Raw genomic sequence first — 27,535 nt, 5'->3', positions numbered from 1 at the left:
ACAAATGTCCTGGTTGTTGATGGAGACTACTTGGAGCAGACTTCCATAATGTCTCAGGAGACCATAATAAACACATTGCTATTGTGCCTTGGCTTGTTAGGATAAACTCCTGTCAGGCAGTGATGGAGTATTTAGTGACCTGGGTGAAAAATTAAATATTGATTGTTGCTGAATTTTAGTAGATTTTCATACTCGTGCGCTTCATGTTAAGGGAATTAAGTTTATATCATTTATAAATTGTAAGACGTGAACTTGGTTTTGTGAGGTTTAGCTTTTTATAAAGTAGATTTTAAAGTTTTCAAAAGGTATTTATAAGCAGTTGTAGTGTTAAGGGCTGGTCCAGGCTGAATGTGTTGTTGGGGGAAGAGGTTACACTAACAAATGTTGGGTTTCAGTATTACATGATATCTGTGTAGGATATGTTATGTTTTCCAGATTTGCAGCTCTCACTATCACCCAGGAGAGTATCCTGGCTCAGAGCAGGTGTGAATCTAGCCAAACATAGAGCCTAATGGAACTACTCTCAAAGCTAGATCTTCAGCTTCTTGCGGAATTCAAGAAGTGAGCAGGAGGCTCTTGTGTGTTGCTGCGTGTTGTGTCACGCTTAAGGAACGTTGTAGCAGAAGGCTCGACCATTGGATTTGGTTTTCTTATGATGTTTAATTCGTAGCATTAAAAAGTTGTAGAAGTTTTATGGGAGGAAATGTGTCTGTTCACCTGAAAAAACATCTAGATGATATTACATTTTTAGGCAGGTGACCTGTAATTGTTTTTGGAGAATGGTGGCATTGCAACCTGTCTACAGAAGATGAATGGGTTTGTGAAACTATCTGAATGGAAAGCCTTTATGTAGAACTTTAATGACTGTGGCCAGACTAAGTCGAACAAAGTTTGCCGAAGACTAAGACGTTGAATGATCCCTTGCAGGTCACTGACAAAAACATGACTTTTTTCATTTTTAATTACTTAAGATGTAGTCCCATACCAGTTACCAAAGTCAACCTGATATTCATTAACCGAAAAAAATGCATTTTGAGATCTGGTGAGGTTAATAAGAGACATGACTGGCGATTTATAATGAAAGGATAATGTGAAAATGCAGGGCGTGACACCACCATATTGTATACATTATATGTGGCAAGTAAGAGGCCTGTTTGTACCTCTCCACCCAGTGGGTGAGAGAAAATGTTTACAGCAGACTGCACCCTAGTCCTCACAAAATCACAATTCATAAGCAACTAATTGCGCTCTATCCACCAGTCCAGTGTGGGCAGTTACAACATTCTGTATAGTTATTATGACTAATTAGAAGTAGAAGAACATAGAAGACACCCCTGTAGTTACAGTTCCATATTTTGGGTGCAAACACAACCAGTAAGCGTCTTGTTGTCCAGATGCATCCAGCTAGAAAACCAATACAGATGTGACCATGTTTTCCATGATCTTCTTTGGGAAAAAAAGTCATCTTTTCATCTCATAATCCAGATGCCACCTACACCTGGCCATCCATGCCTAGGTTTCCTGTTAAGCCCTTTCACTAAGCCCCTTTACCTCCACCAAATGCAGGCATGTTTTTCTAGTTATACAATACTTTTTTTCTCTGATCAGGGGGGGGGGGTCAGACCCTTCTAGTTTGTAGGGATCATTCTGTGGTCGTTCCGAAACATAGAATATAAGTTTTACTGATTTAAGGTTTCTTTTGACAATTTTCAGATGTGCCATATGTCTTGAAGCTGGAGTCTCACCCACATACGACGTGCTTTCCTGGGAGAACGCTGTACTTGTTAGCACCAAGCTTCCCAGATAAGCAGCGATGGGTCACTGCATTGGAGTCTGTAGTTGCTGGAGGAAGAGTATCGCGGGAAAAAGCTGAAGCTGATGCTGTGAGTACAAACACAATAGTTTCTTCAATTAAATGTTAGTCATAAGAGTCTGTGTTCATATAAAATGTTCCTTTATATTTTAAGGTGTTGAATAGGAATATAAACTTTTCTGTGCGTTTTTTCTGGGAGTAGGAGACTATGGTCTCGGCTTCTCTGAACAAACCATGTAAATATTGAAATCTGTCAAGGTCACCGGTTTCTGATAGAGACTTTTAACTGCAGATTCCTCACCTTCTGAATATTCCCCAGGTGTCAGACTGAATTGTGAAACTTGTCTGCAGTACCTCTGCATACCGAAGGTGGCGCTTTGTGTGGCTCTACACCAACGCCATTCCACTCCGAAAGTGATATGTGGAGCCTTTATAGGTGCCACTCCTGCATAGACTTCAGTTCCTTTCTATGAGTTGATCCAGAGCTCTGTTTGTGTCTCTCTAAGAGTTACCTTGAAATGTTAAATGTTAAGTGTGCAAGGGATGCTGCCCCAAAATGACAGGTCTAGAGATATGTAGTGACCGTCACAATCAAATGTCTGTTACGTATCACCTTCAGGAGTGCTTGCGGTCGAGCTGTGACTCTAAGGCATGCAAAGACTGAGCGTCGATGAACCTGAACACCATGACATCGCCAAGCATAAAAGGAATTCCTGCCGGGACTGTTCCAAGTAACACTCTGCGTCCAATTTTGGATCTGAGTCCTGTTCCCGGTGTTGATGGAGCCGATCCAGAGGCTCATCTTCGCTTTGCTCTAAATCATCAGGCAAATGAAAGAAACACTAGAAATGTAAGCAGGATTCGGATCTCTTACTCCACTCGCTTCAACTGAGTAAGCGTAGGGGGAGCGCCTAACTTCTCCATGTTACGTTATGTTACTGAAACTTATAGAGCGCATATCCACCAAGCGGTCTCGTGGCGCTAGGTAACTCTCTCAGCACGACTCTGGATACTTATTAATAGGCTTGCTTAACGAGCTAAATCTTCAACATTTGTCTGAACTTTGTATAGTTTGAGGTGGTCCTAAGTTCCAGGGGCACGGAGTTCCAGACACTGGGTACAGTGACTGAGAACCTCACTCCACCATTCTTATTCCTCCTAAATTGGGGAATCACTAAATAGTGTAGATGATCCCTAGTGGGGGAGTACTTATGGATCCGAGATTTGATAAAAGCTAGACTATTCATGTGCAAAGCCTTGAAGATAGTACAACATGCTTTGAACATGGATCTCTGGGCAACAGTGAGCCAATGAAGATCTCTTGTCGCTTGAGAAATGTGGCAGTGGTTGGTAAATTGACAGATCAGCCGAGCAGCCTGGTGTTGTATCAACTGGAGCCTGTGGGTAAGATGTTTTGGAAGACTCCGGTACTGGCAATTGGCATAGTAAATTTTTGAAATGACTAAAACTATTATAACTTGGACCAAGGCATCTTTCTTTATCTTTTTAATTCTTCAAAGGTGGAAAAAGCAGTAAGATATCACTGAACCAATCTGCTGTTTCAAAGATGCTCCTCGTCCATATTGAAGCCTAGACTTTTTACTGTCTTTTTATGAGGGGTGGGGGGGGAGCATCTCATTGGGCCAGAAGGAGGGACTCCACAGGTCAAACCTATGTTTGGTGACTACTATCTCTGTTTTGTCAGGGTTTAGTTTGAGATGTTTGCTGTTCAAACAATCCCAGATCAACAGCATGGTGTCTTGGAAATGAAACTTAGAATTAGAGTTTTATCAATCGTAAATAGGAGTTGCATGTCATCAACATAATTAGAAAGTTTTGGCTTTCATGTTTTTGAGAGAGTGAACCAGAGAACTGAAATAGAGACTAAAGAAATGAGGGTAGAGAGAGGAGCCTTGTTGCACTCCACTATTCAATTAGACTTCAGGAGAATTAAAGGGGAAAGTCTAACTGATTGATATCTGTCCTTGAGAAAGGAGATAATCCAGTTAAAAGCTGTGTCCTGCAGCCCTGTGGCCCTGACATCATCAGACAAAAGAATGTGGTCTATCTTATCAAAGGATGCCGACAGATTGAGGAGTACTAGGGGTCGAGTTTATAGTTTTATATAGCGCGGACTTGATCCCGAAGGATATCAAAGCGCTTTACAATACTTGTTATAACAACAGTTAAACCGCATTGTAACAGTTAGGAACATCATTCAAAACAAAAAGTGAGACAACAAATCACCGAGGGCGTATGCATCAGGTGCAACCACTCACATGCAAGACGTGCAATACATTCCTAATGTAACTTTTCATCAAGCAATTAATGAGTTGGTTTCGCTTAAAATGTATGTCCTCGCTCCAGATGTGCATTATTGCGCATTGTATTTGTCACCAGAGAACAAGCTGTACGGTTTCTTTTCTTCCACCTGCTGATTGTCCAATATTTAGAGGAAAAAAACACCATGGCACGTACAATATTTTTGGGATCAAACTAGTGAGTCTTTTTTCTATTTTCACAATTGCCAGACTACTGATTTACTTGTAGTTTAATTATTCAGATGTGTATTATGTTCCACGTAATGAAAGTGGGGCCCTCGTATTTTCTTCTTGCACGCTCAATGCCGGCTGCAATTACAGCTACAGATATCTGTTTTGTAATTCTGGCCTCCCAGGATAACCCCTGTATAGGGGTCATGATTTCTTACCCAGTCTACTTCTCTGAGCCGATTTGCATCCTTTGGCATGTCCTCAACTACCAAGAGGGTCACTGCTTCAGTCGAGTGTGCTGGCCGGAAACTCCCTTGGCAGAGATCAAGAAAGTCTGAGGCTTCTAATAAATGAGCAGAGGTGACAAGCTACATGCACCTCAAGTAGTTTTGCCAAATAGGGGAGGAGGGAGATTGGCTGAAAGATTTCAGGTTGAGGGGATCCTCACTTGTTTTCTTTTGTAAGGGAGCTACAATTGCCTTTTTGCCGTCTCGCTCCGGAAGTCTGCCGACTTCAGAGCCGATCATGCAGCTAGTTCCGGCAAAACCTGAGTTTTTAATTTATTTTTAGCTATTCAGCTTTCTGGAACTCCCTCCCTGACCATCTCCGCTCTGCTACCCAGTATCTCTCCTTTCGGAAAGATTTAAAAACCTTCCTCTTCAATCAGGCTTTCCCCGCTTAGTTTTTCATTCCTACCACTCCTGTCTTGTCCCTCAGTTGCCAATCCTATTTACTAGCGCCAAGAAACCGCAAGGTGTACGCTGCGCTTTAGAAATGTTTTAAATTAGAAATTAGAAATTAGATTAAAGAGTGCTGCACAACCATGCTCCAGCACTTCAGATCCTTTTCTGACTCCCTCTGGTGCGCCTCTGAGCCCCAAGGAACAAAGAGGCCTTCCACCTGGTATACCACAGGTAGATTTATACTCTGCGTCACCTGGACCCTCCAAGCATGTCTTGCCTCCAGCTCCTGTACCGACCCTTCTTCCGGCACCATGACTTACGCCGATGTCGACTCCATCGACTCTGCAAGAAAAGGTCCAGATATTTCCCTCAGATGACATTGTAACCTTGGCCAAAGTCAAGCCCAAATCTGCCTGAGATGCCACTTACTCCACTTGATTTGCCACATCACCAAGGGAGACCAAATACTCTGCATTCCCTTTTTGGAACAGATTCAGATCCAGGTGATGAATTTGCTCAGCTCTAACAGGATGAATATTAGCCACAGATCCCTTAACGTATCCCCAGGCATGAGACTGGATCCTGAAGATTTTTCCCTGCGTGCCGGGGGGACTGCATCACGCGACTCCGTCCTGGCGTTGTCCGCCTACGTCAGTTTTTTCCTTTTCCGCATGCAACGCCGATCCGGATCGTGTTCCAGGCCTGTTCAGGCCTTTCCCTTTTGCTTATAGCGTGTGTGTGGGAACAGTGTGCGAATGCCTTCGGGCTTTAAGACGTGCTCGTCTTGTGTGCGCTAGATGTCGGTGACGGATCCTCACTCCATCTGCATGTGGTGTTTGGGGAAACACCATGACTCCACTGAGTGTGAGGCGTGCCAGCAGATGAAACCGAAGTGTCAGTGGGAGCGCTGGATAAAACTTCTATCTGAAGAGGAGGTCGAGGGAAAGGTTGCGGGGCCGGAGTCGACAGCTCGGCGAGTCGACACCACTCGTCCTGCTCCAAGTCCTCAGGTAAGAGGCACAAGAAGTCGAAGAGGCGACATCGCTCTTCTGACTCCCCCCGACGCGCGCGCGACGCGGTCGGGGGTTCGGGTGACACCGCCCACGCGGCTCCGTCGGAGCCGCAGGCGTCGCGGCCTGCTTCATACCCGCCGGTCCCTGGGCAGATGGCGACGCCGGAGGAGATCGATGCCCTCCTCATGGCCATGAGGTCGCTCTCCCCTCCGTCGGGCTCCGTGGCGCCTTCGGGCCCTTCGGACCCGACTGGGAGCACAAGCGGGCCGGGTGCTTCGGCGCCGTCGGCGACTTCGGTCTCGACACGTCAAGGCCCCACTGGATCCGGATCCGGGTCGCCACTGGTCGACCTTACCACCCCACCGGCGTCGACCCCTATGGTGTCGCCCCCGTCCTCGGACGATGCCGTCCCTGGTCCAACCTTGGTCTGGATCCGGCGTCGGAGCGGCGTCACTCGACGCCGAAGAGCAATTCTTCGAGGATCTGGGTCCATCCTTTATCCCTGAATTTCAAGACATGGATGACGAGGGAGACTGGGGGGATCTGAGGACCCCTTGGCACGTGAGTGCCAGTCATATGAGGACTTGACACAGGAACTAGGGGAAGCCAGTGGCCTGGATACCTCCCCAGACACTGGTTTTGTCTCCCCTCCTAACGTGGCAACAGAGGAGGGGGCAGCTTATAGTGTGGTGCTGATGAGGGCAGCGAAGGCCTTGGTTCTTGAGCTCCCTGTCGCAACAGTGAGGTCCAACATCCTCACAGAGGTCCTTAAACCGCAGGTAAGCTCACCAGAGCCTCTACTGCCGTTTAATGAGGCTCTCAAAAACGTCCTGTTGGGCACTTGGTCCAGGCCCACTGCAGGCCCTCCTGTAGATAGGAACGTCGCTAGGCGCCACCGCCCAGCTCCGGGCGACCCTAGTTTCTTGTCCACCCACCCCCGAGAGTCTGGTTATCCAGGCCTCTACCTCCCAATCTGCATTCCTGAGAGCACCCCCAGATCGGGAATCCAAGAGGTACGAACAGTTCGGAAAGAAGATGTTCTCCTCCCTTAGTTTGGGATTGCGGTCAGTCAACACCGTGTGCCTCTTGGGCCGTTACACCCACTCTCTGTGGGATACGGTAGCGGCCGTGCTGCCTGAGTGCCCGGAGGGAGCCCGGGCGAAACTCGCTCAAGCCCTTGCGGAGGGAAGAGACGCAGCGCGGTACTCTATCAGATGTGGACTGGATACCACGGACTCGCTAGGAAGAGCGATTTCCACATCTGTGGCGGTTCGCCGCCACGCCTGGCTGAGGTCCGCCAACTTTTCGGCCGATGTCCAAAACACCCTTATGGACATGCCGTTCGATGGCAGCCACCTCTTCGGTGGCAAGGCAGATCATGTGCTGGAACGCTTTAAGTACTCCAGGGCTACGGACCGCGATTGGGTCAGCGGCAGATCCCTCTCCCTACCCCAACTGGAGCACGTAGTTGTGACGGACGCGTCCCTCCAGGGCTGGGGGGGCCACATGGGAGAGGCGGAGATCAGAGGCCTCTGGTCTCCAGCGGAGTCCCGGCTCCACATCAACCTTCTGGAGCTGCAGGTGATCCGACTTGCACTGAAGGCATTCCTCCCCTCTGTCCGGGGGAGTGTAGTGCAGATGTTCATGGACAACACCACCGCCATGTGGTACTGCAACTAACAGGGCGGGGTGGGGTCGTGGACCCTTTACCAGGAGGCTCTGAGCCTCTGGTAGTGGCTGGAACATCCGGACGTGACCCGGGTGGTTTAACACCTGGCAGGTTCCCTGAACGCCAGGGCGGACGAACTCAGCCGTCGGTGCATGATGGATCACGAATGGCGTCTGAACTCGGACGTGGCGCAAGGCCTCTTTCAGCAGTGGAGAGAGCCTTGGTTAGATCTATTCGCTACAGAAGAGAACGCGCAATGTCATCAGTTCTGCGCGTTGGAATTTCCAAGGCGGCACTCGCTCGGAGATGCTTTTCGTTGCGAGTGGAGTTGCGGTCTGTTGTACGCCTTTCCGCCTATACCAATTCTGCCCAGAGGGCACGAAGACACTGGTATCCCGAGCTACTCAGCATGTCAGTCGATTCCCCGATTCGTCTGCCTCTTCAGGAGGACCTTCTGTCGCAGCAGCAGGGGACGGTCCTCCACCCGAACCTGTCCAGTCTCCACTTACATGCGTGGAGATTTAGGGGCAGCAGTTGAGGCCATTTGACTTGCCTCCTGAAGTCTGTAATGTGATTCTGGCAGCCAGGCGTCCCTCCACAAAGTCGGTATACGCCTGCAGGTGGAACAAATTTGTGGCATGGTGCACAGCAAAGACTGTGGATCCCCTTTCTGCCCCTCTTTCAGAGGTTCTCCTCTTTCTAATTTCTCTTGCCCAGCAGGGCTCTGCTCTGGGCACTCTAAAGGGCTACCTCTCTGCCATTTCCGCCTTCTTAAGGCTCCCTGATCAGCCCTATTTGTTCAAGTCCCCGGTTGTAAATAGGTTTTTGAAGGGCATCACTCATATGTTTCCTCCTGTTCCTTTCGTGATGCCTCAGTGGGACTTGAACCTTGTTCTGACTTACCTGATGTGCGCTCCCTTCGAGCCACTTCATAACTGTCCTCTTTGTCTCCTTACTCTTAAGACTGTACTCCTGGTTGCCATCACCTCTGTCAGGAGAGTGAGTGAGCTCCAGGCTCTTTCTTCTCAACCTCCCTTCCTTTCTGTCCATCCGGACAAAGTTGTGTTGTGGACGCGACCCTCTTTCCTGCCCAAGGTAGTCACATCCTTCCACATCGGGCAGTCCATCACCTTGCCCACCTTCTTTCCGCCTACGCATCCCAAAACGTGCGCTCTCATATTATCTGGATCGTACACGCCAGTTCCGGGTGGATGACCAACTCTTTGTTGGTTACGTGGGCGCTAAGAAGGGACGGGCTGTGCACAAACAGACCATTTCTGGATGGGTCGTCTTGTGCATCAAGGCTTGTTACTCTCTGGCTAAAAAGTAGCCTCCTGTGGGGCTACGTGCCCATTCCACTCGGGCCACTGCGGCTACTACTGCCCTGGGTCGGGGAGTCCCCTTGTAGGACATCTGTCAGGCAGCTACGTGGGCTTTGCTGCACACGTTCGCAAGACACTACTGCCTGGACAGCCAAGTCCGGAGAGATGGCTTTTTCGGCCGTTCCGTTCTCCAGGACTTTCTGGTGTGATCATTGGTTCGCAGACCCACCACCTGGGTTGGTATTGCTGGGGTATCTATTTTAAGGTAAGGAATCTAATACTAGCCTGTTTCTTTCAGATGCATGTTACTTACCTTCGGTAACGATATATCGCCTCAGCTCGCATGTCGAGGTTGGCGTCGTCCCCACGAACGGCCCCTGCAGAGGGTTTTAGGAACCGTCACCTCCGTCTTCGACATCGTCTTTCTCCCAGGCCGCAAGAGGGTCGCTCACCGGTTGGTAAGTGACGCAGTTTGTCCCCGAGGGCTGGTTCCCGGCCTGTTGGGGGCGTGGGCTCTCCGCGGGTGGTGCGGCCCCGCGTGTCGTCCCCCCTATCCGCCCTTTCCTGGTGTGGGGGCGACAAGACCCCAGATGGAGACATAGGCGGCGGCTTTGCAGGCCTCATTGGCTTCTCCTTCTCCTCCTGGGATGTCAGCGGATCTCTTGCAGTGTGCGGGGCCCTCCCCGGTGTCGCCAGTGGCTCTGGTGCAGACTGGTTCGGATCCAGGTTCGGAGGAAGTGGTGCCGTTGGGGTGAGGCCCTTCAGGGTTCCCTCCTTCGGAACACTACCCCTCTGCTTCGCCGCAAACTCCTCCGGGAGTCCTTGTGGTGTCACGGGAGGTCGCCAGGACTCGGGCTGCATCCCTGAGCCCTCCGCGGCCCTCTGGACAGGCGGCAGCCTTGTCCGAGGCCAAGGTGACGCCGATTCAGCGCCGGCGGCTGCTGGCCCTGGCGGCGCCACAGGGGTCGGCGTAGGGCCTCTCTCGTCCCGTCATGGGTCGAGGCTGGCGGGGGACCCCTTACCCCTCCCTGGGTCCCTCCTGTCCCTCCTTCGCCCCCCCGGCTCCAGCCCAGCCCCGGTCTCCTGTGGCGTCCGCTGTGTTGGAGGCCGTCCCGGCATCACCCCCGACGATGTCCTGGCTCAGATTGCAGACTCTACGGCACCAGGCCGACATCAGGTCGTTGACTCGTCTTCGGACGCCTCCTCTTCTCCAGAGGTTCGGCGCTTGCTGGTCTCCTCCTCACCGGAGACGGGCTGACCCGTCGTGGTTTTTTCCTTGACGTTGTCGAAGGACGGGTCCTTGCCGTCACGGCGGTCTTCGCTGGAGGCACGACAGGTTCCTCGGTCCCTCTTCCTCTTTTCCGGACCTGGCCCTTCCTTCGTCCGGTTCACTTGGGGAACAGCCGCCTTAGCTTGCAGCCGTCGCCTACTAAGGAGCTGCTTTCCCCAGCGCGGGACCCTACGTAGGCTGGTGCAGCCTTTGCTCAGGCTGTTTCCACGACTGTGGGATTTTTGTGCATGGGTGATCCAGCTGCCCATTTCCCCTGCAGATCATCTTCTGGAGGTTCTCCATCAGGGCTCTGATGGTAGGGAGCTTCTGCTTCCCTTCGAGGGTTCGCTCCATTATTCTCTTTTGGGGACTTGGGCCCTTCCCGCCACGGGGACCCGGTGCCCCGGTGCCCCAACACCTTCTGTAATGTAATGTAATGTAAATGTAATGTAATGTAATGTAAATTGATACTTGTATAGCGCACTACTCACCCGCAAGGGTCTCAAGGCGCTTGTACGAATACCGCTGTGGAACCCATCCTGGCTTTCCCGGTGAGGTGTCCACTCCTGGGCACCCCCAAGGTGGAGGCCAGGCATCCTTAGCGTTGTGGGGGCCGTTGTGGAGATTAAGCAAGCTATTGCCCAGAGTTGCAGAGTGGGACTCCATGATTGGAATAGGCACCGAGGCGAGAATTATCAGGTCCGTGGAATTTTGAGCTCAAGACCCGCCAAGGCGGGGAATTGAACCCTGGTCCCGGGCTAGACCTCTGCATCAGGGTCTGCCGCTCTAACCATTGAGCCACACTTCTGCACCGTCATCATTCGGCGCCGCATGATCCGGTGTGTCTTTGCCTCCACCCCTCTACCAGAGGCCCTTTTTTGCAGAATGCCTTTCCCTCTCTGCCGCCGCTGTTGTCTCCCCATCATGTAATGCCCGCCGGCTGGACTCCTGGGGGCGAAATATATTCGCCTCAACCAGTGCGGCTCTGCGGGCCCTTAACACTCTGTGTGTTTTGCCTAGGGCCACTTCTTGCTTGGGGGACTCGGCGGAGTCCCTAATGTCGGCCGCTTCTCAGGAGGGTACTTGTGTTGATTTGAGGCACCATGTGTTGGGAAACACCCATTACAGCGATGTCAATACCGCGACTTTTACATCGCATGACCCTTGACATCGCAGGCTTTTACTACGGAAGCTAAAACGTCGGGATGCCGTTAACATCGCATGCAATTACAACGAAGAAAGCATGCTGCCTACAGTAACGGCCTTTTTTCTAACCAGGGTTCGAGCCTCCTATCAACGCCTCAAGTGCACTTGCACGCTAACCAGCGCTACCTAACCAGGGTTCGAGCCTCAAGTGCTTCTTTTTATTGTACTTTCAATCAAGCATGCATGACTCACTGCTCCTACGTGTCTGATGAGTTGTTTTTTCTTGGTGAATGGTGAATGAAAGGCTGCGGCTGATTCAGAGATATAAGGATTCCAGTTTCATTAAAGAACACACTTCTCATCCTGGCTGTACCGGTGCTTTTGAATGTGTTATGTATTATGTTTCATTGTTCACAATGCACTAAAACGCCAATACACAACATTCTATATATTGACATCTTACCATGCACTAAGTCTTAAGATCACCAGGCACAACCCGAGACGAATGCAGATTCAAAATAGACACCAAGGGAAAAGCTACGTGTCTCCACATACATGACACACACATGGGCGTGCACCGACCCGCGTACAGTGCATATATATTCACAACACATACAAATAAAATCATGCGCGCGCGAAACCTGCAAAACAAGCATTCAATCAGATATCCTATTTCAGTTATCTGCCAAGGTGAGATGCCAAACCTTAATCGCACTGTGCGTGTGAACACATTTGGCCAAACTCAAGAAAGATTTTCTAGCTAGAGTGCAAATGTGACTGCTAAAGGAGAAAGTGAGTGAGGCTATCACTATTATGTCCGAAGAAGTGCAAATCATTTCTTTCATTATGGGTGGCTCGGTTGATTGGCATATGTGCGGTAATTGCTGTGGCCCCACATGTCTCAATTAGGATTTTTGTACTAAATATTGGCAGGTATCAACCAGTACATGAGGATTTTGGAGCAGTAAGCATTGTGGCAATAGCTCTCAGGTGCGATAAATATCTCACCAATTTTCATTGAGAGGAACAATAGCTCTTAATGTACTGTTCTACCTGCTCTCTTCGTGTGCTTCGGAACACTTTTTTTTCCTGCACCTATTCAATTAAACGGAGATGCAGCCATACATCATTGGCCGGTTGCAGCATCTTCCACATGTGTGGGATACTGTTTTTGTGGGGGGATCCTTTTATTACTTGCAGTCTATATGTTAAAATACTAATATAGAATATTGAGCTACAACGCCTACCTGTCACCAAGAGCTGCATGTAGAAATGCGTGGAGCTGATTAAGTGGGTGTTGTCTCCCCCCAAAAACTTGACCACCTGCACTTTTTATTTAACAAATTAAGCACTGCCAGGGCTTAATTTGAGCCGGGGGTTGCCGGTGGCGGCCACTGGCACTCATTTTTGGGGACCAGCAATTATTTTTTGCCATTGGACATTACCCGAAAACGAGAGAGGGAAAAACATACATACGGGTAAAAAGGAGTGAGAGAAAGACGGAAAAATCGTCACCTAGGCAGAAAGCAGGAACTTGCCAGAGAGAGAAGGGGGCAGGGAGTACCTGGCAGTGTATTAAAGCAGCCTGAGGTGCAGACATGTTATTCGCGCAGGACGAGCTTCGGAGCAGAAATTTTTGGCCAGCAGCAATATTATTTTTACAAATCAAGGCTTCAAAATAAAATGCTACTATGCATCCACTGTAGCAAGGTCAAAGGAGGCACAGCATTCTCTGTCTCGGGCCTGGTGATGCGTAATTATCATGAAAAAAAGGGGGAAAACAATAGAAACAGAGGGCAGAAGGACACGAAAAACGAGGGAAACAGGGCAGAAGGGCACGAAAAAAAGGGGAAAACAATTGAAACAGAGGGCAGAAGCATTACGCACTGGATGACAATATTTTAAACGTGTGGGCTCACACATCGCGTTGTCATGTCACGCGATGTAAAGTCGCCGATGTGACACGCTAACCAATTAAATGTCCGCATTTGCGTTGTAACAACGTGCGATGACAAAATTGCCGATGTGACTGCCGTTGCGATGTTATGACCGCGATGAAAAGTCCCGCGCAGTCTTTGTTTCCGATGGATCGTCATACAACCAATGTGTTGGATGGCCGGAAGCTGGCGGCGTTGATACTTCGCTCCGCTCTGGACATCTCGGAGGTGCTTGGTCGTGCCATGGCTTCTTGTGTTGCACTTTGTCGCCATGCCTGGCTTCGGGACAGTGTGTTCCTGGAGATTGTTTGGGAACGGCTGGTGGACCTTCCTTTCAATGGCGCTCTTTTATTCCACGCCCCTGCCGACTCAGCCATTCAGAGGTTCTTGGCGGGGCTTCGGCCTCCTCCTCCTCCCCCTCAGTGACTTGTGAGTTGATCTGGTTTTTGGGAGGTGTCCGTCCGTTGGGGCGAGTCGCCCCAGTTGTGTGATATGTGTGCTTCATGTGCATTCCAGTCCTCCTTGTTGGGGCTGTGGTTCTGTTGGCCGCTGGCCGGTCATCCTTGACTGTGTGTTTTTGCTTTGGGTTTTCTACACCATGCTGGCCCTGAGATTAGGCCTTCTGTATTTTTTTTTCTTTGGCTGCTTGACAGGCCGTTCTGAGGGTTTTTCCGCAGGTCTTTTCTGTTGTCATCTGCTGCTGAAGTTTTATCCTAAGATGGTTCCCATGTCGTGGGACTTAACATGCCCTATGTGGGGTAGTGGTAGCTGTTATATAGCTCTGTCATGTGCTGGGGAGCTCTGGTCGCCTTCGGTATTCTGCTCTCCGTGGCGTTAAGGTATGTTGCAGATGCACTCCTCTTGCTGCTGGCTTGGATTGACTTTGGTTGCGCCCCGGGGTGTCCTTCTCCGGGGTCGCTGTGCTGTTAGCCTGGCCTGCTGTCTGTGGCCTGGCGTCATGGCTCTGTCTGGCCACTTCTTTTTGGGCCATGTGTGCGGACTCCTCCCTGGGTCGTGTCCTGACCCTTCTTCGCCTTCCTGCTCTCTGTCTTCCACTGGCGTCTGTCTTGCCCTAAGTGCATCATTCTGTGGTGTTCTCTGCGCCTGGCTGTGTTTGCCCGTGCCGACCTACTATTTTTAAGCACCATTGTGGCTTCTTGGCGCTTTAGTGGCCCAGCCATTCTTGCCTTGTTCACTTATTCCAGTGGGCCTTGCACTCAGTTTTACCTCTCCTACCTGCGATGACATGGTTCTTGAGTTCCTCCCTCTTTCGGGTGCAGTCTGTCCTTGCGGACCATTGGGCGGTTCTTCCTGGGTGACCTCTGGCTACCCTTTCTGCTTCCACCTGCTTTATTGCTGACATCGCCGTCCTGTCTGGTCTATTGCCTTCTGGCTGCGATAGGCTCGACTGCCCTCTTCACTTAGTGTGTTCCCGGTGGGGGGCTCGCCTTTGCTCTACCTCTTCTCTTTGGAGTCTTTGGGTTGCTCTTCTTCCTCGGTGCTCCTCTTCCTTCCTCTGGCCTTGGGCCATGTGGGCGGCCTTCGGTTGCCTTGTATGGGCGTGGGGCGCTTTGACCTCCTTTCGCCTTGCCCTTGTTTCCTCTGCTGAGTGTGGATGGGCTACTTTGTCTTTTGTTTTTCCCGCATCCCCTTTGGGGTTGCTGGTCGTCTGATTGTAGGGGTTCTCCTTGCCTAGGAGGACAGGGCTCCTCACCCTGTCCGTGGGACTCATCCCCTGTGGGACCCTCTGTTATGTCCAGGATGGTGTGGTCCTCTCGCAGACCCTCCTTCCCCTTGGGTATGGCTAGGGAATCTATTCTGCGTTAAGGAATCTGCGGCTAGTAGTCTCTATCAGATGTACGAGTTACTTACCTTCGGTAACGATATATCTGGTAGAGCCGATTCTAGCCGCAAATTCCTTCACGGCCCGCCCTTCCTCCCCGTTCTGCGAGGACCTTTGGCTTGGTCTTCTGCACTCGCCTCCCTGTGGGTGGCTATGTCTTCTGTGAGTGCATTCTTTTGCTCTTTCTGTCAGGATGTTCATCCTGTTTATTTGTTTCTTTCCTCCCCTTTTGGCACATTGGAGGATGGGCTATAGATACTTCTGTGACCTTATGCTCTGGTTGCTCCAGGTTGGGGCCTACCTTCAACCCCGCCTCCTCACCTCCCTCTCCCCTTTATTACTAAGGGTTCTTGACCTCCAGCTCCCCAGCTTGGAGGTTAAGACAAATTCATTGACCGAGATCCTCACCCAGGGCAGATATCTTTGGAGCCCCTTCTTCCTTTTAACAAGACACAGATGGATACTTTATTGAAGGCTTGGGCCAACACATATTCTGGCCCACTGGTCAATTGATAAATTGCTCAGTACCATTCCCCTGCTCCAGGAGAACCTATTTTTTTTTTCGCAGCACCCCTCACCTTATACCTGATAGCTAATGGTACAAGCCTCCGCTAATCGATCTAATGCCAACATATTTCCTACCACTCCCCCTTATAGGGAATCTAAGTGGGTGGAAACATTCGGCAAACATGTTTTTTCCTCTATCAGTGTGTACCTCTGCTCTGTTAACACCAGCTGTTTGTTGAGACGCTACTCCCACTCCCTTTTGGATTTGGTGGCACATGTCCTTACTGTTGTGTCCGAAGACCTTTGCTTTTTCCTTTTGCAGGCAATTAAAGATGATTGTGTTGGGGCCAAGTTCACTCTCTAGGCCTTCCATGCCACCTCACCAACAACAACTATTCCACCTCTCCTTTCAAGGCTTTAGCTGAGGAATCCTTTACCACCAGCCTGTCTAGCCTCCAAAGGGGACCCAGCCGTTTCACAGTGGAAGGCGAAGTGCCCATCGCCCTGCGGAAAGGGTCAGTCTGCCACCCAGTCTACGACTCCCCTGCTGCCCTGCCTTCCAATAAAGGGTTAGGGTAGGAGTATTCATATATGCATTATCATATAAGCTTGTCATAATGGTTAAACTGTTCATCTTTTTCACTATTCTTTTCATGCTGGTAACAATGCTTTGTTTCTACCAGCTAACAATTTCAGCTGTTTCTGCGGTGACCGTGCGGGGAGGGCTCTGAGGATCATCCTGGGGTGCTGCAGGCACCGGAGTTTGCACTAAAAAGGCCTGTTTCAGGCACGTGAAAAGCATATGTGTCCACCCCATCACTACACTGCTTCTTAGCAGGAGGGGGTACTTCATCCTGCGCTACCTTAGGGGCTTCCAGGGGAATCACTTAGGATTTTAACCATTTGGTGCACTCCCGCGCAATTTGCGGCGAGAGGCGCTGTTCTAGAAGTTCCATGGCCTGATTCCCCACCCCCCCACCCCCGGTTTGGGTCCTGGTCTTGCATTGCCAATAAACTGTTGTGACCAGCAGGCAGCCCCTCAGTGTCAGGAACACTGAAATTGGTAACCTCACGCAGAGCGTGTACAAATTATGAGCCCTGGGGAATCTCACGCCCTGTGGTAAGACAGGCTACTGCCTCCCGAGAAAAGTGCCCACACGGCTCTTCAGCCGTCAATGCAACCCCTCAGGGCGTCACCAAACAAGCACCAATACAGACCCCAGGCGGGGCATAACAATAACAGTGACCGTACAGACCCAGAACCGGGCGTCACTCGGGAGACTGGGGGATCGGCAAGGCGCCTCACTGGGCAGCTGTTGTCAGCAATCTATCCTCAGTGCTGATGCGCGCCGTCCGGGAATGAAAACACAACGCCCCCACGCGGTGGGAGGACCACACCGCAATTATGGCACCGTTGCTGAGGAACGCAAAAGCGGGAATCAGCAGAGAAAAGCTGAACAAAAAATAGAATCAACAAGAGCCCTCCAAAGATACTCAAACCTCCCACATGCAGAGAGAGAAAAGAAAATGTGACTCATCTTGCTGCTGAGCAGCGGAGGAAGAGGAAGCACTGAGGAGGGACCCAGTGGAGGCTGGATAATGGACAGTGCTGAAGGACTATTGTGACATTGTTTGTTCTACTCCTGGGTGTTCTTGGGAGTAGTATTGTTTTGGTTGTGTTTTAGATTTAGCTGCTGTAAAAATAAAGCGAAGGAAGAAGGCATAATCTGAGCCTCCGGTCCTGACATAGAATACAGTTGCTTCAATAAATGTTTGAAATGCTACTTTGTATGTTTCTTTTGTCTCCATTTGGGCATGCCTAAATTATCGTGAAAGGATAGATCTGTTTCCATGATTTCCTTGTGGGGGAATAAGAGTTGTTGCGTTCTGAGGTTGCATACCCCATCCTGAACCGTGGAAGGCTAGGGGTCCACATGTCGCACTGTGAGCTAGCTAGGAATTGGGGCAGCATATTCTGATGGTATGTATGGATTCAGTCCCCATTGTGCGATGTTTATGTTGTCTGGATACACAGTACAGTCCAACTTAATGCCTAGGAACCGTATGACAGGATCCCGGCCACCCAGTGAGAGGTACATTTCACCAATTCTTTTTGGGTTGGCAGGCAATCACATTGTCCAGGTGGGTCCGAGAGTTCGTTCGCAGGAGTTATGCCTTACATTTCCTTTCTTCTCCACCGCACCTTCCACCATCCCCCCAGTGACTGATGGTGGAATATCTCTGCATTTTGTGGCAGGAAGTGCAAACCCTTTTGGCAAAGGGGCTGTTAAGAAGGTGCCAGTGCTAGACGTAGGACATGGTTGTTACTCCTGCTACTTTCTGGTGCCCAAACAAGATGGAGGCCTTCAGCCTATTCTAGACCTGCATCCTCTCAATGCCTTCCTTCTGAAGGAGAAATTCAAGGCCAGGTCGTGTCTACCCTCAATCATGATGACTGGATGGTGGTGTTGGACCTGCAGGACACCTCTTTCCATATACTTGTCCCTGCCACCTCCCCAATGCTGCCTGCAGTTCGTGGTGAGAAAGGAGCATTTTCAATTCGCTCTGCTCCCACTTTGGTCTCACCAATGGTCCTTGGGTGTTCACAAAAGTGATGGTGGTGGTGGCTGCACACCCTCGGAGGTCAGGAGTGCCATTGTTCCCCTACCTCGATGGCTATTAAAGACAGGATTACCTCGAGCAGTCGTTAGCCATCTCCCAACTATGATGAACCATCTGTCATCTTTGGGGTTTACTATCAAAGTGCCAAAGTTACACCTAACTCCACCTTAGATGCTCTCCTTCATCAAAGCTATTCTGGACACAGTTCGGTTTTGTGCCTTTCGCCCCAGGAAGGAGATGCCAGGACATTCAGGCTATGATCCTAATCTTTCAGCCTCCATCCTGGATTTCAATCAGGTCAACTCTGAGGCTGCTGGGACTGATGCCTTGTGTTTGTTTGACTGCCAGGATGCTAGGTGGCATATCCGGGTACTGTGGTGGGATCTGAAGTCCCAGTGGACCCAACATAAAGGGGACTCTCCAACCACGTTCAGATTTCAGAGGAGACTACAAAAGACCAGCAGTGGTGGTTACTGGACCTAGATTGGGTCAACAGCAGATCGTTCTCCCTACTCTGCCTGGAAACTGACAATGGTGACCAGAATAGCTTTGACAATGATGACCGATGCATCGCTTCTGGGTTGGGGTGGTCATCTGGGATAGGTAGAGATGAGAGTCCTTTGGTCTGAAGCAGAGTCCCAGCTCCACAGCAGCTATCTGGAGTGGAGGACCATCCACTTGGTGTTGAAAGCCTTCCTTATGTCTATCAAGCGGAGGCTGGTACAGATGTTCATGGACACACCACCGCAATGTGGTATTGTAACAAACATGGCGGGATGGGGTCATAGACCCTGTGCCAGGAGGTCCTGCACCTCTGGAAATGGCTGGACCACCATGGAGTTTTGCTGATGTTGAACCATCTGGCAGGATCTTTGAATGACAGGGCGGATGAGCTCAGCTGTCTGTGCCTAGTGGATCACAAACAGCAGATACAGTGCATAATCTCTTCCGCAAATCGGTGGTACCTTGGCTTGATCTATTCGCCTCCTCCGAGAATGCACAATGTTAGCACATTGGAGTTTTCAAGATGTCTCTCGCTCAGTGACTCGTTCCTCCTCAAGTGAAATTTGGGAGTCCTTTGTCTTCCCCCGTTACCACGCATACCCTACGCCTAGTTCTCAAGAAGAACAGGACCAATCTGGCCCAAGTCCTCCTAGTTGCTCCCTCCCGATTGGGCATGGTTTCCACATCTCCTAGATTTGAGCACATGTCCTTCGATCAATCTGCCTCTCCTAGAGGACCCACTATCATAGCAACAAGGCAGGGTTCAGCGCCTGGGCCTTCTCAGTCTCACTTTCATGCTTGGAGATTGAGTGACGAATGTTGGACACCTACAACCTTCCTTCAGAGGTGGTTGATGTCAGCTCGGCAGCCAGGTGTCCCTTAACGAAAACTGTATACACCTGCTGTTGGGACAGATTTGTGGTTTGGTGCCGCACATGCCAGCTTAACCTCCTCCTGGCCAAATTATCTGACCTTCTCTCGTTTTGTCTCTTGTACGGCAGAGCTTTGCTTTGGGTGCAGTTAAATATTCTTTTCAGCCCTGTTGGCCTTCTTACGGTTGCCAGATCAGCCCTCATTGTTTAATTCTCCAGTTTTTATGTTTTAAACCTCTGCAACACGTCCCCCACCCCCCTCTCCCTTTGTAATTCCCATATCACCATTGCACAACGTGTGAGTGTGCTTCACTCCACTGTACACTACCATCTTCCAAGACAAATTGGTTCTGCAGGCTGGCATCCTTCCTGATGAAAGTTGTGACGCTGTTCCACATCCTTCAAACCATCACCTTGCCGCTTTTCTCCACTCTGCCGCACACCTCTGTGGAGGAGAGACTCCATCGTTTGGACGCCTATAGAGAGCTAAACTGCTACATAGATCGTACCAAAGACCACCAGGTGGACAATTAGCTCTTTGTGTGGTTTGCTGGAGCAATAAAGGGCAAGGCCATGCTGAAAAGAACCATCCCCACTGGATTTTGCTCTGCATTAAGTTCTGCTACGCATTGTCCAAAACCAACCTCCAAAAGAGTCGCTATCTAGCCCCAGATTCCTTACCAACCCTCCTGTTCTGTGATTCAACTCTATCCATTCAAAAGATCCCTTATCTAGGACTGTATCCTGGCCTACCAATTTGATTTTGGGCTCTGCGTCTGGGTTCATGGACAGTCTCGAGAACAACTGACAGCGCACAGCAGTGTTGCCTACATAGGCTCTGCGTGTCACTTCCAAAGCTGAACTGTGCCAGTGCGGAGCCGCACGTTGCCACCTTCTGGCACGCAGAGGTACTGCTGAACCTTTTCCAGATCCAGTCTCATGCCAGGGAAATATTCAAAAGGTGAGGACTCTGCAGGCAGAAGTGTTTATTAGAAACCAGTGACTTTGAAGGATTGAAATATTTAAATGGATTGTTCAGTGGAATGGCCTAGAGTGTCTGCTAGAAAGAGTGTTACAGAAGGTAAGTAACTTCTTCAGAACTGAATCCTTAGCTGGTCCAGATGCTCCCAGAATTCCCTGGACCATTGTAGTCCCTACAGAAAGATGGCAGCCTTTAAGCAGGCCATGCTGCATATCGTTAGTACAATTCAGCTCCCTCTGCTGTGGCTTCTGGCCCCATGGAGCCCTACGGACTACCAGTCACATTAATGCTGGCGGCTCCTCCCCAGACATTGTCTGCCCTCTTGATGATAGTTACCTGACCATACCTACTCCGATACAGACTTCCACACTAGCACCAAGATCTACGCTAGTTTGTCGCATCAGTGCTGATACCAACTTCACCATTGCCAGTGGAAGACCATGTCGACCCTGACCGGACGTCTGCATGAGTGCGACTGATGTCACACTACAAAATGATAATGAAAGCACAATAAATCATTATGTGCCTGACTCTGACATTGTGCCTTGGTTGTGATGCAACTATCATTAGAGGCTCCATTTGCTTTTTGACTCTGACCTGATTCAAGGCACACATACAGTACCCAGGACACTGATATGGAGGAGTAGGGTGATGTATTACTTCCCCCTTACTATTTGATGATGCACTCTACCTGGGTTTAAAAGATTTTTGTGGGTTAGACTCCTTCAGTGAAACTGTAGCTTTACTTGAAAAAGAGTGCATTATTTGCACCAGTGGTCCAAAGGGCATCTGATGTGCTAGATCTGCAGTTGCCCTCAAATGAGGTGGGAAGGCACATTTTCTGACAGAAACTCTCCAACCAGGGCCAGTGTTATTTGAGCCCTTACTAATATACAATCATCAATCAATCAATCAATCAAAGCATTTATATAGCGCACTACTCACCCGGAGGGTCTCAAGGCGCTGGTGGGGGGGGGGGGGGGTCCGCTACTGCTCGAACAGCCAGGTCTTGAGCTGCCTCCTGAAGGCGAGGTGGTCTTGGGTCAGGCGGTGGTGTGTCGGAAGGGAGTTCCAAGTCTTGGCGGCCAGGTAGGAGAAGGACCTTCCTCCTGTGGTGGCTCTTCGGATGCGGGGGACGGCGGCGAGGGCGTGGCTGGTCGATCGAAGGTGGCGTTTGGGAGCGTAGAAGTTGAGGCGGCTGTTGAGGTATCCTGGGCCTTGGTTGTGTAGGGCTTTGTGTGCGTGGGTGAGGAGCCGGAAGGTGATTCTCTTGTTGACCGGGAGCCAGTGCAGGTCTCTCAGGTGTCCGGAGATGTGGCTGCGGCGGGGGATGTCCAGGATGAGTCGTGCTGAGGTGTTCTGGATCCGCTGGAGTTCTGGAGTTTGGCGGTGGTTCCGGCGTAGAGGGAGTTGCCGTAGTCCAGACGGCTGGTGACGATGGCCTGGGTGACCGTCTTCCTGGTCTCGGTGGGTATCCATCGGAAGATCTTACGTAGCATGCGCAGGATGTTGAAGCATGACGAGGAGACGGCGTTGACTTGTCTGGTCATGGAGAGGGAGGAGTCCAGGATGAAGCCCAGGTTGCGTGCGTGGTCTGTTGGTTTGGGTGCGCTGCCCAGGGCGGGGGGCCACCAGGAGTCGTCCCAGGCGGAGGGTGAGGATCCCAGGATGAGGACTTCAGTCTTGTCCGAGTTCAGTTTCAGGCGGCTGTTCGACATCCATTTGGCAACGTCTGTCTGTTGAGGTTGTGCTGGCGTGCGATGGCTGTGAGGGGGCTCATGTAGATGTTGAACAGCGTGGGGCTGAGCGATGATCCTTGTGGTACGCCGCAGATGACTTCGGTGGCCTCTGATCTGAACGGGGGGAGGCGGACTCTCTGTGTCCTTCCGGCGAGGAAGGAGATGATCCACTCCAGTGCCTTCTCCTGGATTCCGACGTTGCTGAGGCGTTGTACTAGGGTACGGTGGCAGACAGTGTCGAAGGCCGCGGAGAGGTCTAGGAGGATGAGGGCCGCTGTTTCTCCGTTGTCGAGCAGGGCTCGGATGTCATCGGTAGCTGCGATCAGGGCGGTCTCGGTGCTGTGGTTGGCCCGGAAGCCAGACTGCGAGAGGTCGAGGGAACCCTTCGTCTCGAGGAAGGCGGCCAGTTGCTTGTTGACGGTCTTCTCGATGACTTTTGCCGGAAACGGGAGCAGCGAGATGGGGCGGTAGTTCTTGAGGTCGGTGGGGTCGGCTGATGGTTTCTTAAGTAGAGCGCTGAGTTTGGCGTACTTCCAGCTCTCCGGGAAGGTAGCGGTGTCGAAGGAGGTGTTGATGATGTCCCGCAGGTGGGGTGCGATGACAGCGTCGGCCTTGTTGAAGACGTGGTGAGGGCAGGGGTCTGTCGGAGATCCGGAGTGGATGGAGTTCATCGTGCGGAAGGTGTCTTCTGTGCTGATCGGGGTCCAGGCGCGGAGGGTGGTGGTGGGGGGCGGTGGTTCGGTTGTGGCGTGCGTCGGTTGAGTGCTGAAGCTGTTGTGTATGTCCGCGATCTTGTTGTGGAAGTAGGAGGCGAGGGAGTTGCAGAGGTCTTGTGAAGGGGTCATGCCCTCACTGATGCTCAAACATCAATCCTGAGTCATCCCGGACAACTCCTCCTGGCAGGCAATCTGAAAGGATTGATGCTTTTGGTAAGAGAATGTTTTTAACCACTAGCCTAGCCCTTGGATCTATAATGCAGTTAGTTTATGGGCAGAGGGTCCCATGCTCTGTGGTACATGGGCAGCGAGATCTTGTCTGACTCAGGCTGCATATAATGGATATGATGCGGTAAAGTACATCTTCCATGTGGGCCTTGATGCTATAGATTGCATTGACTGGGTTTTTGTCATCAGTGTTGCACTGAAGAGGAAGGCCTACATGAGATCAACTTTATTATCTTGTGATGTACAGGCATATCTAATGGATATGCCCTTTGAGGGGTCCAGACTTTATTGAAAAGGCAAACTCTGCACTGGAGAGATTTAAAGACAGCGGAGCCACTGCACACTTTAAGGGCTGCTGACAACAGCGAAACAATTCTCCCCCCCCCCCATCAGTTTAGGAAATATAGAAATTATGTCAGGGGGCTAGCCTATTGCAGCATCAGCCCATTGATCCAGTGTGATAGCAAACAGTCCAGTCCTTTTGGGGCTATGGACACTTCACTAGCAGTCAAAGCACAAGTCATTTGAGCCGATAGTCCACAAATTCTTTCTTCCTTGCTGAAGCAGCTTTCAAGCCATTTTACTTCATCTTCCATGCCTCATTTCCGGCTGGTAGGAGGTAGGATACAGCATTGCTTCACCTACTGGAGAGTCATCACGTTGGACATATGGGTCTTGCTGAGCTCTCAAATGGGCTATGCCGTACCCTTAATTTTTTTCCCTCTTTGCCTTTCTCCTACACCAGAACATACATCAGAGTTAGCCCTTGACAATACTGATGTAGGAAATAAATATTGTACTCTCCAAGAGTGCCACTGAATAGGCACTGGAGATGGAGAAATGACAAGGATGCTATTCATGTTACTTCCTCGTTCTTAAAAAAGGATGGGGCGTCAGGACAGTCCTGGCTGAGGTCTTATGGGCCCTGGTTCCAGGAGACTGAATGTTGTTCCTGCATTTACCGCTCAGATAGATGTTCATGTAAGTGATGGTGGTGATCAGGGCTCGTTTTTAAAGGTCAAGAGTACATGTTTTCCCTTACCTTGCTTCACTGGCTGTTAGACAAGGGCCACCACAGTGAATCCTAAGCCACCTATGGTTGGCGGACAAAGTTGTGAACTTGTTGGGTTTCACCGCCAATGAGCCAAAGCCCCACACAGTGATTTCTGTTCATTGGGTCAGAGCCCCACACAGTGATTTCTGTTCATTGGGTCAGTCCTGGACACAATGGCTTTCTTGGCTTTTCCTCTAACACAGCCAGTCCGGGACTGTTCAGAGAATGATCCCAGTGTTTTTGTATTAGTGCTGGTGCTTGGTGAGGATGACTAGGAGGCTTCTTGACCTCTTGGCTTCGTGCATCCTCCTCATCCACAATGCCAGGAGACACATGGAAGCCTTGTAATGAAACCTCAAATCCCATTGGACGCCACATCATGGCTGCCTCTCTGACCCTATTTTGGAGTCAGAAGCAGCTGCTCAGGATCTGCATTGGTGGCTGTCAGATTCCTGCTTGACCCATGGCAGGCTCCTCTCCCTCCCCTGCCCTCTGATCTCTGGTGTCGAGGTTGCTATGCATCTGCCTGCTAGAGCAATCTGCATGGCCTTCAGACCCTTCCTGCCATCTATCAAAGGGAACTGGTGCTAGCTCTCCTGCACAACACTACTGCCATGTGGTATTGCAGAAAGCAAGGCTGAGCGACTCCTGGGGCCCTGTGCCAGGTGGCTCTGCATCTCTCGATTTGGCTTGAACAACAAAACATCTTCCTGGTCACCATCTACTAGGCAAGGTCCCCTGAAAGCCTGGATTGATGAACTGAGCAGATGAAGTGGCGTCACCATCCTGGGTGGGGAGGGATGTTGGGCACCTTTGGATGGGGCATGAGCCCTGCCTATATTTATTTGTCGTTGTCGGAATGCTCCTTGTCGGAAGTGTTGTGCACTGGAGATGTATTCCAGCTGGAATGGAGCAAGGGACTCTTTAATGCATCCCAGTCGTTACCTCTCCTATCTCAGATTCTGAAGAAGGTCAGGCTCAAATCATCTGGATTACCCCAGACTGGGCAAGAGAAAATATGGTACTCAGAATTTCTGAGCATGAACATGTCCTTTCCACTTAAGTTTCTGCTTGGGCAGGACCACCTTTCTCAGCAGCAGGGCAGGTTACTGCACCAAGATCTACAAAATGTTCACTTCTAAGGATAGAGCTTGCGCGGCGGCTGTTGAATGCGTTTGAATCGCTGACTCGGGTGGTGGACTCTCTTTCATGAAGTCCATTTACGCTACACGCTCGGATAAATGAATTGCCTGGTGTGGTGCCCAAGACACTGATCCCTCACAAGCCAAACTTTCTGATGTTCTTTTGTTTGATATTTCCTTACCACAACAAAGCCTTACATGTGGCACAGTGAAAGGTGACATATCAGGCCCTTTCAACCTTTTTGTGTTTGTTGGGCGATCTGTCCTTGTTAAAGTCACCAGCTCCTTTAAGGTTTGTGACCTGTTCCTTCACAAACTGTTTGTGATGGCGCCTGTAGGACCTTAAGCTGGTCTTGACATTCTTTATGTGAATTCCTTTTGAGTCTATGAAAGATGCACCTTAAGGGTCTCGATGCTTAAAAGGATGTCCTTTGTGAGAGAGCTGCAGGTGCTGTCCATACAACTGCCATATACTGCCTTCTTCTTGGACAAGTTGTTGTTGAGTACCCAGATGGCTATCCTCCTTAAGGATGTGAAACCATTCCTTGTTGGCCAATCAGTCACATTGCTAGCATTCTTTGCTCTGCCTCATCCTTTGAAAGAGAAGAGACTCCATCTCCTTGATCCAAAAACGGCATTGAGCTTTTACATCAACCTGACGAAAGATCATCAGGTAGAATATTAGTTTTTCTTTGGTTTCTCAGGTGCAGACAATGGCATGGCAGTGCAAAAGAGGACCGTACCTTCTTGGATTATCCTCTGTATTAAGATCTGCTGCACACTGACCAAAAAGCGGCCCGCTGAGAGCCTATTCCACAGGGCCAAGGCCTTTACAATGACACTGACACAAGGTATGCCTGTTGTTGTACACAAAGCACCAGTGCCTTGACACACAGGTCTGATGGGAAGGTAATTTCACTAGCTTTGGTCGGAACCTACTACTCAGACTCTCTTCTTTTGATATGTACTGCTTTGATATCTACTCTGAAGGTGAGGAAGCACAAGTTACTTACCTTCTTTAACTCTCTTTCTGGTTGAATGCTCTTCCTAACTGCAGATTCCTCACTCCCCTTCCACCTCCCCAGAACAGCAGCAATAGTGTTTCAGAATACTTTCCTTCAAACCAAAAATAATATCAACCAGTTAATGGCTCAGTGTTGAGATACATACATAACAAAATCTCTCTTTCAGAAAGAGTACAATGAAAAATTATCATGTGAACATTCTTCAATTGTGTGCTGCTAGACTTACTAGGAAGGATAGTAGAGGTAGATAATATGATGTACTATAATGACGTGCTGTGAAGTGGTCACTTTAACAACTTAAAAGGATCTATGTTAGACATCGGTACATTGTCACCAACAATTGCCTACACTCCTTGTCTGAGGGTGTGGAAGTAGAAAGAGTCATGAAACTGACATCAATATGCAGCAGTGGCACTTGTGAGTGGTTCCCGCCATCACTTTCGAGGCGGTACAAAGTCACCATAAAGCTGCACGACCCACCATGCCCATGCACTATAGAACTGCTATTGAAATTCACCACATCTAGTCTAGGGCCTGAAGATATTCTGAAGATTAAGTACCTGTGGTTAGATAGTTTCTACCAGAAATGAGTATTACTGAGGGATAATTAACATGAATACTGCATTTGCGGTTTATAACAAGACTTGGAGGGGGAGGGGGCAATTCTATTTGCCTAGTCTCACTACCAGAACAAGACCACTACTCCTTGTGAGGAATGATAACTATGTGCCTTCTAGGAAGATTATGTAATTGTCATTGTATTTATGTAGCACTTACTACTCGTACGAGGCATCAAAGTACATTTCGGCGCTTGGCAAGCTACTCCGGAACCCAAAGGGATTAGTGGTGGATTACTATAGGGAAATAGGAGTTAATTTGAGCGGTGGAAAGGCAAGTCTGTTAGTTGTATTGAATACGAAAATGGAAGGATAGAAGAGGGAAGAGTCTAGAAAGTG

General features: G+C 50.0%; 1 protein-coding gene across 4 annotated transcripts in view; it reads left to right on the top strand.

Annotated features, from left to right (window-relative positions):
• The window catches only part of CIT (citron rho-interacting serine/threonine kinase), a 1,315,032-nt gene that overhangs the window by 978,318 nt on the left and 309,179 nt on the right, over positions 1–27,535 (top strand). For all 4 annotated transcript variants that reach the window (XM_078667654.1, XM_078667653.1, XM_078667652.1 and 1 more), the window contains exon 37: positions 1,714–1,883. In XM_078667654.1, the coding sequence (XP_078523780.1) occupies positions 1,714–1,883 (170 nt within the window). The remainder of the gene's footprint in view (positions 1–1,713; positions 1,884–27,535) is intronic.

This window comes from Lissotriton helveticus, chromosome 11 (genome assembly GCF_964261635.1).
Source record: "Lissotriton helveticus chromosome 11, aLisHel1.1, whole genome shotgun sequence".
Classification (NCBI taxonomy): Eukaryota; Metazoa; Chordata; class Amphibia; order Caudata; family Salamandridae; genus Lissotriton; species Lissotriton helveticus.
Note: the sequence above shows the minus strand (reverse complement) of the source record. Positions and strands in the feature narration are given on the sequence as shown.